At 44.1% G+C, this 13623-nt stretch overlaps 1 protein-coding gene across 1 annotated transcript in view; it reads right to left on the bottom strand.

Moving 5' to 3' along the window:
* Window positions 1-13623, bottom strand: part of nfixb (nuclear factor I/Xb) — a 126791-nt gene that overhangs the window by 91608 nt on the left and 21560 nt on the right. Inside the window, 1 exon segment of the mRNA XM_069149830.1 lies at window positions 6935-7466. Within this exon segment, the coding sequence (XP_069005931.1) occupies window positions 6935-7466 (532 nt within the window).

The following is a 13623-nucleotide window of genomic DNA, read 5'->3' as shown; positions in this document are numbered from 1 at the left end:
TCCTGCTCCTGGTCCAGGCTGAATAGGGGCCTTTCACACTTAGAGAGGCCTGTTTACTCTCCCTCAATAATGGCTCTAATTTTCTGATCATTATTGAGTAATTCCATCCACCCCCGCACCCACCATTTAACGCTTTCTCCCATCACTCAAGGCACCACGGTCTTGTCTCCGAAGGGGCCCCAGGTCTCTGTCCCCGGTGATGTACAATACATGTTCTTCATTTCCGCTGAATTCATCAGCACTTAATCCTGACGAACATTTCCTGCTCTGCCTATGAAGACATTTAGCAGTCCAAAATATGCAAAGACAAGAATTAGATTCACATAAAAAGAGGAATCATCCAGATTTGTTAATTTGCTGGAGAATTTGTGTGTGTGTGTGTGTGTGTGTGTGTGTGTGTGTGTGTGTGTGTGTGTGTGTGTGTGTGTTGTGCAATCGTCGTCTGCTCTGATTGGAGACGAGCTGAGCTTTATCCTCCATTTTGTTTTGAACCTGAATCCACAGAAGCACCATCACACCGAGTAACTATATTTGCTCTGCTAAAAGCCGGCGGAAAATATTTTGGAGAAAGAAAAAAAATAATAAAATAAAAAGAAAACACCTCTGGTAACATGATAGTCGTTTTATTCAACGCGCCGACATCTCCGCAAAATAAGACCCGAGTTGAAATGTTCTGCCGCTCGCCTTTTCTGGCAGCCCGCTGTGAGAAAGCCTCCATAGGAGTGGTGGTAGGGGCGTAAAGGGACGTGCAGAGGGGAAGAAGTGTTAAGCGAAAACAAGAATATGGGGGGAAAAATGTTAAAATGAGAGAGAAAGAAAAGGATCAGACGGAGAGAAGTTGGCAGAGACTGTGTGTCGGTTTGAAAAGCTGGCACCTTCTAAACAGAGCTGCAGCTTTGGGTGCCAAATGCTGCCAACCAGCCCCACTAGCCTGAATATCTGCCCTCCCTCTTCCTTTGTTTTCAGCACGGCATTTTGCATTATCTTTATTCTACGCTTTTCTTTTCACTTTATATCAGCTCTCAATATCATCCGAACGGCAGTGAGTGACATTTATTGCCATCAAATGAGAGAGTGAATAAAGCAGAAGGAAATTTAAAGGCAGATATCAATTCATCTCGTCATTATCAGTGTTCATTGCATGGATTTTATTTGGGTTATTTTATTTAAGAGGATTTTGTTTTGCGTAAAATTGCTTATTTTTGAGTTTGAAATAAAAATCCGCACGGAGACGGGGGATCTGTACTCGTCGCCGTCGCTCTGTTCCAGTCCCGTTTTTCCGTATGGAAAGAGCTGTCCCAATTACAGGGCAGTCTCGGCGCGCTCTGCTCCACTGGACCGAGGGAACAAGGCGCGAGGCGGACTGATCAGAATCTGGCTGCCGGGAAATGGCCCAGAAAAAGGCGCTCTCCTCTCCCCTTCCTTCCCTTTCTACTGCTCTGCTGTCTTCACCTCTCCTCCTGCTCTTTGCCCCTCAGCTCAGGCGGCTCAGAAGCCAGGTCGCTCCTCCTCGCAGGAGTACGTATGTTTTTAGCGGACGGACAGATTTCAGGCCTGGCGCCTGTACAGAGAAATCAGAGGACTGGTCATGCAAATTCACAGACTGGAGTGAAACACAGATAGAGACTTAAAATAATACATGGAGACGAAACCAGGGGGAGAAATGTGCCGATTTTGTGTTTGCTCTTTTGAAAAAGGGGAGATAGATTAAAATAAAGGCAGCCATGCTCAATAAGGCTGAATAGCCTATTTATTTTTATTGTATTTGTTTATTCTACTCATTATTGCATATTAAGTCATTTAATTTTTGGAGAATTAAATATATTTCTGTTTGTTAAATAATGAAGAAGCAAATTGAGCTGAGCTGCTAAAGAGACACCATAACATTTATTTATTAACCTTAATTACACAAATAATTAAAAATCACTGTACAGTGAAATTAGGAAATAAAGTGATTCCATGTTACCCACATTTAGCACTTTCTGCTACAAGGATTTTTTTTCTATTTGCAAAGCTAAGACCTGACCTTTGTTTCAAAATTAGACATAATTCAATCATTCACTCAGTCTTTTGTACATCGTTTCCAGTATTATTCACTAAACTGGATAATTACAGTGAATATGAAGCAGGCTGGCCTGTTACCAAGCCCGTGGAGCGGCTCAGCGGTCGGACCTATAGAGTGGTGGAAAGTTGTGAGAGAACAGTTAAAGGAGGTCAGATGATCCGACCGAGCGTCAGCGCAACCGTTCGCATCTTCTCACCGATTCGTTTGGAAGCCCCATCATACTGGAATAATCTGTTTACCAGCGATTCCTTACACTCCACACACTCCACTCTTCTTTTCTCTTTCCCTCCTTCTATGACACACACACACACACACACACACACACACACACACACACACACACACAATGCAAAAAGCGACTGGAAAAACTGGGGACTCTGAAAACTGGCCAAGCCGGGGCTGGTAGAGGACCCTACGCCTCAGTGCATATTAAAACAGCACAGTGTCACTGACGCTGTCCCGTCATGAGTGGGGCTCGCCGAAGCTCAAACTTTACTGGCCACATTATTTCAAATGACAACAAAGCGTAAGAAAGTTTCCGTTGAAAGTGTCGGAGCAGCAGTGTTTTTCACACCAGATGAATGTGGCTCCCTCGGCGCCGACACTCTCTATTTCTTTGTCGGCCCGGGTTACGGACCGGTGCCAGAACACTGGAGCACAATTCTGCTCTCCGTCCAGAAATCTCTGCTCTGCACAGCACACTCAGCCAAGGAAAAGAGGAGACTAAGTGTCATTTTTTTTTTCTTCTTTTAATCATCCTTCTTTTCTTCTTCTGCAAACACTGACAACATAGCCCGAGTGTTCGGCAGTACGACTGCTGCTTCTGCTTTTAGTAAATAATGCCACGCTGCATAGTCTCTATAGACCAATCTTGTGTGTTAAAAAAGCAACAAATCCCACTCCTGTCCTGTTTGCTTTCTTCTTCATTATGTAACCACATCTGATAGTGTTACCTCTCTCTGAAGCTCAGGATATTGGGCGAAGAAGATAAGATGCGTTTGATGGATTAGCATGACGGGAAGGCGTCAACTCTCTCAGTCTGGCTGTCCATCGCTCTCTTTGTTTCTCTCTATTAACAGATATCCTCTTGGTCATTTGTGATGTCAAGACTACGCAGAAAGACACATTGATGGGAAAATGAACATCTCAGGTTTTGTAGTCGCACCACAGCAGCTGTCTGCCACACACACACACACATGCACTCAAAACGCGCATGCACACTTGGCTTTCGGACCTGGCCCAGGAACCTCTCTGGTCCGTCTGTCTCCAGCGCCGAGGACAGATACGGAGGCTGCACTCTCCCAAACATCTTTTTATCATAACAGCACAAGTAATGAAAGCCGTGTGAGGCGGCTCGAGCTCCAAACATGACTAATGCTGGAACTGTGCGGCTTCGTCAGACTGACAAATATGGAACACGGCGCTCAAAAAACACGACCTGATCCGAGGTCTCTAGGTGGAGGAAGGCCCGCAGCACCCGACTGGAGAGCCAGACTTTGGTTTCGACAGACATGTGATCAAAGATGAGATCAGACCCCACCCCCCCCTCTCCCAACCCCTGTCTCCCTCACTTCCTCCTCATCCCTGAACCATTATTGTTATCACCGTCAAATGCAGCCAAGTCAGTGAAAAGAAAATGAACCACTTTTGGGGTCAACTCTCGTCAGTCCACTACAATTATATCATGCTGTGTGTGTGTGTGTGTGTGTGTGTGTGTGTGTGTGTGTGTGTGTGTGTGTGTGTGTGTGTGTGTGTGTGTGTGTGTGTGTGTGGAGCCAGGTACTTGTCAAAAGAAAACGATCAGGCTGCTTTGGGTTGTGGGACCTATAGCTTTACAGCTGCAGTGCAGAAGTGCAGATCAGACTACAGCAGCTTTGATCTGTCCCTGCTCTCACTGCCCCGCCTGGAAGGGCCGAAGTCTATAATTGGACAAAAGCAGAGACACATACTGTACGGTAGGGAAGCAGAAACAGAGGAGGGGGTTAGTGTGTGTGTGTGTGTGTGTGTGTGTGTGTGTGTGTGTGTGTGTGTGTGAGGGGGTGTATCTCCTGTTCTGTCAATCACGCCGCTTGAAAGCAGAGCCCCCCCTCTGCAGCTGGCGACAGTGACATCAGTGGGGACAAGAGAACTGAAACACCGCAGCGGGGACAGGCGGGTGAGACGGCTGCGGTCCAATCATCAGGCCTGGCAACTGATAGCTTCCGCAAGACACAGACACCCTGGAATGGGGAGCTAAGAATAAAACTGTAACGCTGCCACCCCAAAGGTTAGAATGGAGCCACTGTCTGTCTGTCCTCTGTAAACTCTGGTTAACCTCAGCCTGCCTCCTGGAAAACACAGCAATTTGTGCTCACAACGACAGAGGATTTTTATTTTAGCTTTTGCCTAACATACTCTCTGTTCCGTTCTGGCAGTACGCGCAAGGTGCTGCACAGGCTGCCTTTGAGACTGCTGTGGAAAAGCTGAGAAAGATCAGCGCAGGAAACCGTCCCCCTCCCACAGTAGTGGACCTGCACCTTGCAAAAGCATTTACCTTTTTTTTTTTTAACACAAGCAGAAGCAGGGGAAAACTCACGTGAACAATAACATATTTACGATGGAGCTTTTTTTCCCCCCTAATTTAAAAAAGGGATGTAGTCAATTAAAGAAATAGTTTGCTATCTGAAAAACAGAAAAAGAGTTTAAAACAGATTTATAGATGAATGCTCATGTGTGCAAAGTTACAAATGTGATGCACAGGAAGCCGACAGAGGAAGGCTCGTCCATTGTATCTATGGGGGTGAGTGGCTGCTGGATTCTGGCACACAATAAAAAAAAAAGGCTTTACTCCGAGGGGCACCAGGCTGCGCTGGGAGCTAATCTGAGCCGCGGTTCGCCACGGCGCATTGTGGAACAGGAAGAGGCGCTCACGGAGGCCCCGCAAACTCAAGCAGAGTTACACACTGGGCTGAAAGGAGCCTGGCATGGGGGACTCTGTCACAGTGGAGCGCTGCACCTCCCTGCCAAGGAGAAGAATTAAGGCCCTGTAACTGTATGCCAGTCTGTGGTAAGAGAACCCAGGATAATAGTAAAGGGCTGAAGAAAGGGCTCTCGCTGTGTTTGGGTGTGTGATGAGAGAGTCAGCGTTTACACCTGACTCTGACGGAAACAGGAAGCTGGATCAACACAAAAGTAACTCAGTGATGAAAAATGACAAAATATATACAGTACAATATAGTAAATTATCAATGAATTCTGGTCTGTGGTGGTATAGCCGAGCTTCAACTGTGAATGTATTAGTCTCACATACACTACAAATCATACAAGAAACAGCACTTTTCAGGCATCTATAAATATGAACGCTACTATCTGACACTCCTGCAACGCCACTGGGTTGTTCTTTAAATTAGATTTTTATCAAAAATATTTTTCACATTTTTGGAGAGAGCAGAACTGTTTAGATTCACGTCTGATATGAAAAATAAAGCCTCAGTGAAAGTGGATCATTTTCAGTTCTGCTCTCTTGAAACCATCACAATAAAAATAGTTATTAATATAGAAATGCAATTGCAAAAAGTGATTATTATAAAACATAAATCTTCTAGTTTTTCATGTTTTTTTTGTTACAACAGCAATAAAAGCATAATTAATAATTTCATATCATTATGTTAATTTAGCTTCAAAATGTTAGTATCGCTATTAAGTTACACATTATTAATAATTTGCATGGTTGAATTAAAGTATGAAATAAAATGAAGTATAAATATCTACTACAACCGTAAAATGTATCAAAATTAATATTCCAACTATTATATTTCAAAGTGTGGATCCCTGCCCTCAGCAGTACATACGCAGGTTAGTATTCACATTACACTGAAATATTTTCACCACCTCTATTTTAAGTTCAAGAAACACACGTGGTGAAGATGGAAAAATACTCGCTGCTGTAAACAGAAACGACTAAAAGTTGTGTGAGATCAGAACAACCGGACGATCAACGAACTGGGCAGCCGGGGGGATCGAGGTAGAGCCCCTGTGTGTGAGGGTGTCCACTTGTGTGAGTGAGAGAGAGAGAGAGAGAGAGAGAGAGAGAGAGAGAGAGAGTGTGTGTGTCTGTGTGTGTGTGTGTGTGTGTGTGTGGATAGTGGCGTTATAGGCGGCTGAGGCTGCAGACAGGCTGACTCTCCCTGCCTCCTAAACTACCTGGGACTGGGCCAGCTGTCACTGCGCTCTCCAGACCACCACACACACACACACACACACACACACACACACACACACACACACACACACACACAAAAGAACCCACAGATGCACACCACACTGCCACTGATACACACCAATCTCACAATAACATACACATGGATTACAGACACATGACAAACTGCCGCTCACATGCACACGTATGCACATGCATGCACACACAGATAAACAGGTTTGCAGATGCTTTTGTTTACAGATGGCACCGGAAAACATGCACATTTGGATTTAGACAAATTTGCACGCAAATACTTGAACAAATGTACCAATGCAAACATATCTCTAGGTAAACACAGCTTTTAAGCCCGACTGTCAAATTCTCAGAATCTCTTTAAACCAGATAGAAACATCTATCAGAAAAAAAAAAAATGCAGGATTATACCGCGCAGACTGTCCCTTTAAATGTCAAGACGGGGTCCTTATCTCAGTCCTGACTGGGTTTATCAAAGCCTGGCACGGGCTCAGCTCGGTACACAGTGAAGGGCAGGGTCTAATCTGTGACTCAAATGCCAAAGTGTGTGTGTCAAAACACTTACTAACCTGTGTGTGTGTGTGTGTGTGTGTGTGTGTGTGTGTGTGTGTGTGTGTCAAAATAAAAGGCTCACTATGTGATCTGTAGGTATCACATACCTGGTGAGTGGACGAAGTAGGCCAGGTAGAGATCCAGCTCCTTGACCGCCACCCCGATGTGGTGTGGCTGGACACACAGGCCGTGGTTGGAGCACTGGGGCGACTTAACCAGCCGCTCGCCGTCCGTGCTCTCCAGGGGGCTGCCCTTAAACAGGATGACCATCACCAGGTCCAGCCTCCACACCTTGTCGGCCTGGCGGAGGCAGTCGATGCGGCGGATCTTGCCCTTCTGGTCGGGGTTGGACAGCACGCAGCAGGGGGGCTTCTTCCCCGTGATGGTGAGCACAAAGTCCTCGCGGAACTCGGGCCGGATGTCCTTGCGGAGCTTGGCCAGCAGGCGTGAGGCCCACTTCTGCTTGATCTCCGGCTTCTCCCCCAGCAGCTCGTCCTTGACCGCGCGCTCTTCGTCCTTGGTCATCCTCTTTTCGTGCTTCTTGAAGTACTTGCGCTTACGGGCCTGCAGGTTGAACCAGGTGTAGGAGAAGGCACGGACATGGGGGAGGAGGGCCTCAATGAAGGGATGAAATTCATCCTGATGAGAGAGAGAAGGAAAGATGTGGCGTCAGGAGGCTGAGAAAAGGCTTTTAATTTGAAAAAGATCATGCAAACTCGGCATATTAAAGCTGTTGAAACATTTAGACAATTTTCAATCAAAAAGAGGCAACAGGGAAAATGTAATAAAATATATGATAACAGAGATTATATGTCACTGTTGATATTATCAAAATTATTATAATTACATATTTTAATTTAAATTAGAATGTTTATACAAAAAAAATCTATTGAAACAATGAATGTATCTATAATGTATATCTATTATTTCCTCATTTTTACCACTAAGATTTGATTATAAATATACATGCAAACATGCAGCAATAAACAGGAAAATTATCCTTAACTGTAAGATGCAAAACTATAAAGCAAAGCATCCTTTTTCAGAAATAAAGAACAAAACATTAAAGACTAGAAATAATAGCAAAATGCATGAATTCAAATCCAAAAGCAAATGAAAAACTGAGCCAAGTTGTGCTCCCGCTTTTCTGCTGTAAAGAGAGAAGTTATTCTGATGTACCATAATACCTTCACTACATATCTCTGGGCAACAAAGCCCAGATCTCGCCACAGCGTTCCTGTGCCAGGGTTGCCACACACCGGTCGCTCACCACCGCCAAGCTTTGCCGCCACTAGACCACTGTTGAAATGTGCTGCTAAAAGATCAGCCATACCATTTCCTAACTCTGCTACCATGCAAGGGAGCTCCAACCAGACTCACATTTCCACAACAAACTGAAAGCAGACAGAAATCACCACAGAAAACCACACTGCTAGAGGAAGACAGACGGCCTGGTAGTTACCATTTTGCACTCTCATCATAAATTTGGCACAGCGTTTAAAGTGAAAAAAAAAAAAAAAATCTCCTGCACCAGTTTTTTTTTTTCCTCCCGCGCTCCCCAATGTAAAGCAAGTGCTGGTTTGGCAGGGTGTGGAGAATTAGCAGATGAAAAAAAAAAAAAAAAAAAAAAAAAAACTTGGGGGGATTGTAAAAAAAATAATTAGCAGAATACTCTGCTCACTGGAAACAGTGGGCTAAAGTTGAAAACCGAAACAAAAAAAGCCCAAGATTTTAGAGAAGAGGAAGATTCACTGCAGTAGGACCCAGAAGTTCATTAGATTAAAGCAAAAAAAATGACAAAAAAAGACAGATGAAAACTTGTAGCAAAAAAATTATCAGGTAAAAATAGAAATGTCAACAGTATTGCACAATGTTGAAAGAAAAGAATTCAACAACACTGATAAATGCACTTAAAAAAAAAAAAAAAAAAAAAACGTCCTTTGAGATTTCCAAAATATTAAAAAAAATGAACCTTGGGAAAAAAAAATCCTTGGCAAAGTATAATTGGTAGTGGTGTCTGTTCTGATCCTTGGGCCCGGCGCAAGACTCACACACACACACACGCACACACACACTCACACACACTCACACACACACACACACAGATGGGGGGGCCAGGGAGAGCAGAGCACAGAAAAGGGAAAAAAAAAAAATACAGAGCCGAATCAATGTTGGACGAACGCATACGACCGCTGGCAAAGCTGAGTGCTGCTTCTTTTTTCCCCTTTTCTCTCCAACTCTCTCTCTTTCTCTTTCTGTTTCTCGCTCGCCGTCTCTCGTCCTCTCCGCGTTCTTTCCCTAACCATTGCTTGAGCCTTTGCCAACACGAGTAGGGCCCACCTATTTGGCAACAAGATGCCTGTAGCCCAGCCAATGCGTTAGCTTCAAGAGCTGAAAGGGAGGGAAAAGAGAAAGAGGAGAGGGTGGGGGGGGGGGGGTGTAGTGGCAATGAGAGGGAGCGAGCGAGAGCGCGCAGGGAGAGAGAGAGAGAGAGAGAGAGAGAGAGGGAGGGAGGGAAGGAGGGAGGGAGCAGGTGGGAGTGTAAGAGAGCGCGCAGCCTTGTCCGACGCTGCACAATTTGCCAAATCGACAAGTTCCACTCTGACATGGAGGCAAAGTTCAGGGGAGCAAGTCTTCTCCTGCACCAATCCCCACAGCCCTCAGCCAGCCTCCATCTTTACTATGGCCGCCGCCACTTCGTCCCCCCCCCCCCCTCCTCTGTCTCCCTCTACCCCTCTCTCTGCTTGCATAATGCCACCTTGGCAGAGGATGGCAAAGAGAGGACACACAGCTTCAGAATCCCTCCAGACCCCACCACCGGCAGCTGCTCATGGGTTTACCACAGCAAACAAAGGGGGAGAAACAAACCCGGGCAGCCACACTCCTCTCGCCGCACACACACAGAAATGAATGACGAGATGATTTAGAGGCACAAACACACAAACGGTTACAGAGTTTAAGGGGGGAAAAGGCGTCAGGCAGAGGAAACAGAATTCGCCTCAGCTGTTTAAAAACAGCGCGGCAAGCAGGAGATGAACGATGAGCAAGAGTGTTTGTGTCTCCTACGAACCCCTCCTCCCCCCTCCCACCATCCCCAAATGTGCTCCGTGCTTCCTCCTGAGCTCCCCCGGGAGGTTTCGGCGGTCTGTCTGGGAGCGGCGACGACTGCCATGTTGCCTCATCGCGAAGCACGTCATTCAGGGCTGCACCTGCTCGGCACACAGCTCGTCTGAAGTGCTGCTGTATAACAGACCAGGGAGACCGGCTTGCGACTCCAAACGACAACGACGGACGCATCCTGAGAAGAGACACTGTCGTCCCAGATCCAAGGCAACAACCCCTTACAAAATATCACAGAGAGTCTCGCTCCGCAATCACATAAGTCGGCAAGAGGAAGAAGAGCCGAGAAGATTGGCTGATTAATAAATGGGAAATGAATTGGCAACTAATTATTTCAGTCATCTTTCAAGTAAAAAGGCATTTCCTCATTCCAGCTTCTCAAAAAGAAGAATTTGATGCTTTTATTTGTAACATATGATACTAAAATGACTGTTTCTTTGAGACCGTTTGTTTAGGAAACACAAGCAGTTCAATATTTTTGTAGACATTTTATACGCGTTTGTGGTATTTAATGGACAAAAGATGAATTGAATGAAGCTAATTGATAGTTACAGCTCTAAATGAGTGTTTTCATCAATAATTTGAATTCAGAAATTGTTCGCAGTCTTCAAAAAAAAAAGGTGCAGTCGCAACATCCAAAAGGACCGAGATCAGACAACTCTCAGTCGGAAGTTTAAAATAATGACCGAGGTCATTCAAATTCTCATTTCATCCAAGAGAAATTACACACGCAAACAAAGGCACGCAAACTGTCAAACACATACAATACCACCATTCTCTCACAGATAAACATCGCGGCCTCCACTCAGAAATGCATTGCAGCTTCATCACAGAGCCATGAACACTAATGAAACACGGACTCTCACCCATCATCTGTTAACACACTGACGGACACCACACCTCCACACTCCTTCTCAGCCGCTGTGTGTGTGTCGTTGACCGATGCCAAAGTTTGATGTATGGTTAGATAACGTGACAAAGAAAGCTGGGAGACTCATACTCTCATTGTGTGTGTGTGTGTGTGTGTGTGTGTGTGTGTGTGTGTGTTTATGAGAGAGAGAGAGAGAGAGAGAGAGAGAGAGAGAGAGAGAGAGGGAGAGAGAGAAAGGTGGCATCGGAGCCGAATCTATTTCTGTTTCCATCACCACCTGCAGAAACTTAGTGCAGCAGCAGAAGATAACTGGCACTTGAATGTGATTTCCTGTGTGTCTGCTTTTCAATATGAATTAAAGCTTGTCTGGGTGACCCTGCCAAAATGCAAATAAACCACCATTCAAATGTCAGTGGATTTCTGACGTTGAAGTCATTTTCCTTAGCTATGCTATTTGCCTTCCATGGGCTGAAAAAGTCACATATTTATTTTCCAGGAATAACTGTTATGCAGATTCTTTCAAATTGCCAAATCTGGAGGGAAGAGAAGCGATCATCCCAACTCTCCGTGGGTGAGCCTCACTATAGATTTGCATGTCTGCACTATCTGCTGCACCACACAGCCTATATTATATAATGCTCAGGTTGCTGTGTTGAAATATATGCTGTTTTAGGTTATCCAACCGGCATAAAGCCATCATGGAAGGCGTCTCTCCGTTAATCTCTTTACCTGGAAATTAAATTAAGGCCAAATGCGCTTGGCCTTTAGCTTTAATTCGGGTTTATTATCAATTAGCAGTCGGATCTGTCGCGTTTTCTCTGCGATATGTTCACAAGCAGCAACGTGCGAAATACACGGTCACCTTAAACACAAGGCTGAGCACAAGTTTTCGGCGTTACAACTCATTACCTTCTCCTTAAAGGAACCCCCCAAAAAATACCTACCCGCTGCTGTGACCAAAGTGCGTCCAGTCTGCACATGATGCATGATGGGTCATTATTAAAGCCCCGAAAAAACAAACAAACAAACAATCCCTTCGCGAGTTTCACTATTAGACCGATATTCACCCAATTAAAGTCATGGGTTATTTTCCAACCAACATGTTTTTCTGGCTGATTCCCTTAAAAAAAACATCCAGGCCCCGTTAATAAGACCAAAAACCTCAGCCAAGACTATTAAAAATGCACCATCACTTCTTCTTCTCTTTCTTCTCGCAGGGCACTTAAAAAATGAATACTTAAAAAAAAAAAAAAGAAAAAAAAAAAGAGAGTGAAGACATCATAGATGGACTGTGCCAAGAATAACATGGAAATGAAAAAGCTGGAATAAGAAGAAAAAAAAAAACGACGGGCTGGCATTCCCGCAAGCGACACATTTGTTACACCGTTACTAAAAGCCGACGTCAATTAATACCGAGAGAGGAGACCCCAAAACACATGCAAACATGCATTTAAAATCTACTCTCAAGCAAATGAAGTGCCAGTGAGGCCTGAACGACCCGGGATCCAGACCAACATATGAAACTGCGTGCACGTCCTCTTCTTATTGTTTAAATTAGATTTGATAAAAAATAAAGTTGGTGGAATGGTTAACCCTTTATAACATCTCGTGTTAAAAAGCGTATTGTTAGTCTGTATATATTGTACTTTTAATCAAAGATCATAGTTGAAGCTTAAAACCGCTTCACCGTCACAAAGGCATCATTTTTATTTTTCACAAACTTGCTGCATGAAACGCTCAGCTGAGCAGAAAGGCTATGACGAGACAATAGAAATTATTTTTAAGTCCTTTATTTTTCAATTCTCCGCACGTCTGACCGAGACTGAGAGGAGTTGGCTGCCAACTTCAGATTAACTCTTTCAGCGAGGAGAGAAAAGGCTCTTTGCTGGAAAAAAACAACAACAACAAAAAAACAGCGGAGTTTAATTCATTAGTGCGTTTTTCAGCACCAATTGAATTAGCAGAGTCCATCATTTCAAATTATTATATCTGTTTATTATTGAATTTGCAAGAATAGCATTTAAAAATGATCCTATTATGATCCTGTTATTAAATGCAATTGGGCCATTTAATATTAATTTACATTTTATTGTTTTTAATCAAAAAAGATGCAGAAACAATATCACAATTTTATTCGCAGTCTATAGTGTTGATCAGAATTAGGGTTTTTGTATTTTTCAGCCACTGTGAGCTGATCGGTTATCAGAAAATATACTGTATGCATTCATGCTGGCTATTTGCACGTTAGTGCTGTGAAAATGCTGCAAATAAATGAAGACATAATGAGTGTGGTAGCAGGAGGCCGTCCTGCCCGCTCACAATACTCATTCTTTCCACATCTTGAGGCAAAAACAGGTTGAACGTATATATAATAGATCGTTTCTAGTTTTTCGTCAGGCAACCTTGTTTGACTTTCCAAGAAATCATGGAGGTAAAAGTGAGCTTTGCACTGCACTCCAAATTCTCAAGCCAAATAATCAAAACTCTGGCACACATGAAATGTTTTTTTTTTGTTATGATAAATCCCTGGCTTAAATGTTTTGTTTTCCAACTAACATTTAACTGTTTCATCTAAATGATTGCAGCCCTTATGAATGCCTAGAATACATCACATCACTTTCTCTTAAAAAAAAAAAAAAAAAAAGACCAACAAAAACTCCCAGACAGTGATAAAAGTCCCTGCCTCTCTCTGATCCAGCAGCAGGCCTCTTCATCCTGTGGTACCTGACCTCACTGAGGCTTTGCTGCATCTCATTAGGCCAATTAAACCAACGGTCTGCACGACCCGAGGGCCTCCCAGCCGCC

The sequence above is a fragment of the Embiotoca jacksoni genome, unplaced genomic scaffold (assembly GCF_022577435.1).
Source record: "Embiotoca jacksoni isolate LCO1_2020_lvr unplaced genomic scaffold, fEmbJac1.0.p SCAF_15, whole genome shotgun sequence".
Lineage (NCBI taxonomy): Eukaryota > Metazoa > Chordata > Actinopteri > Embiotocidae > Embiotoca > Embiotoca jacksoni.
Note: the sequence above shows the minus strand (reverse complement) of the source record. Positions and strands in the feature narration are given on the sequence as shown.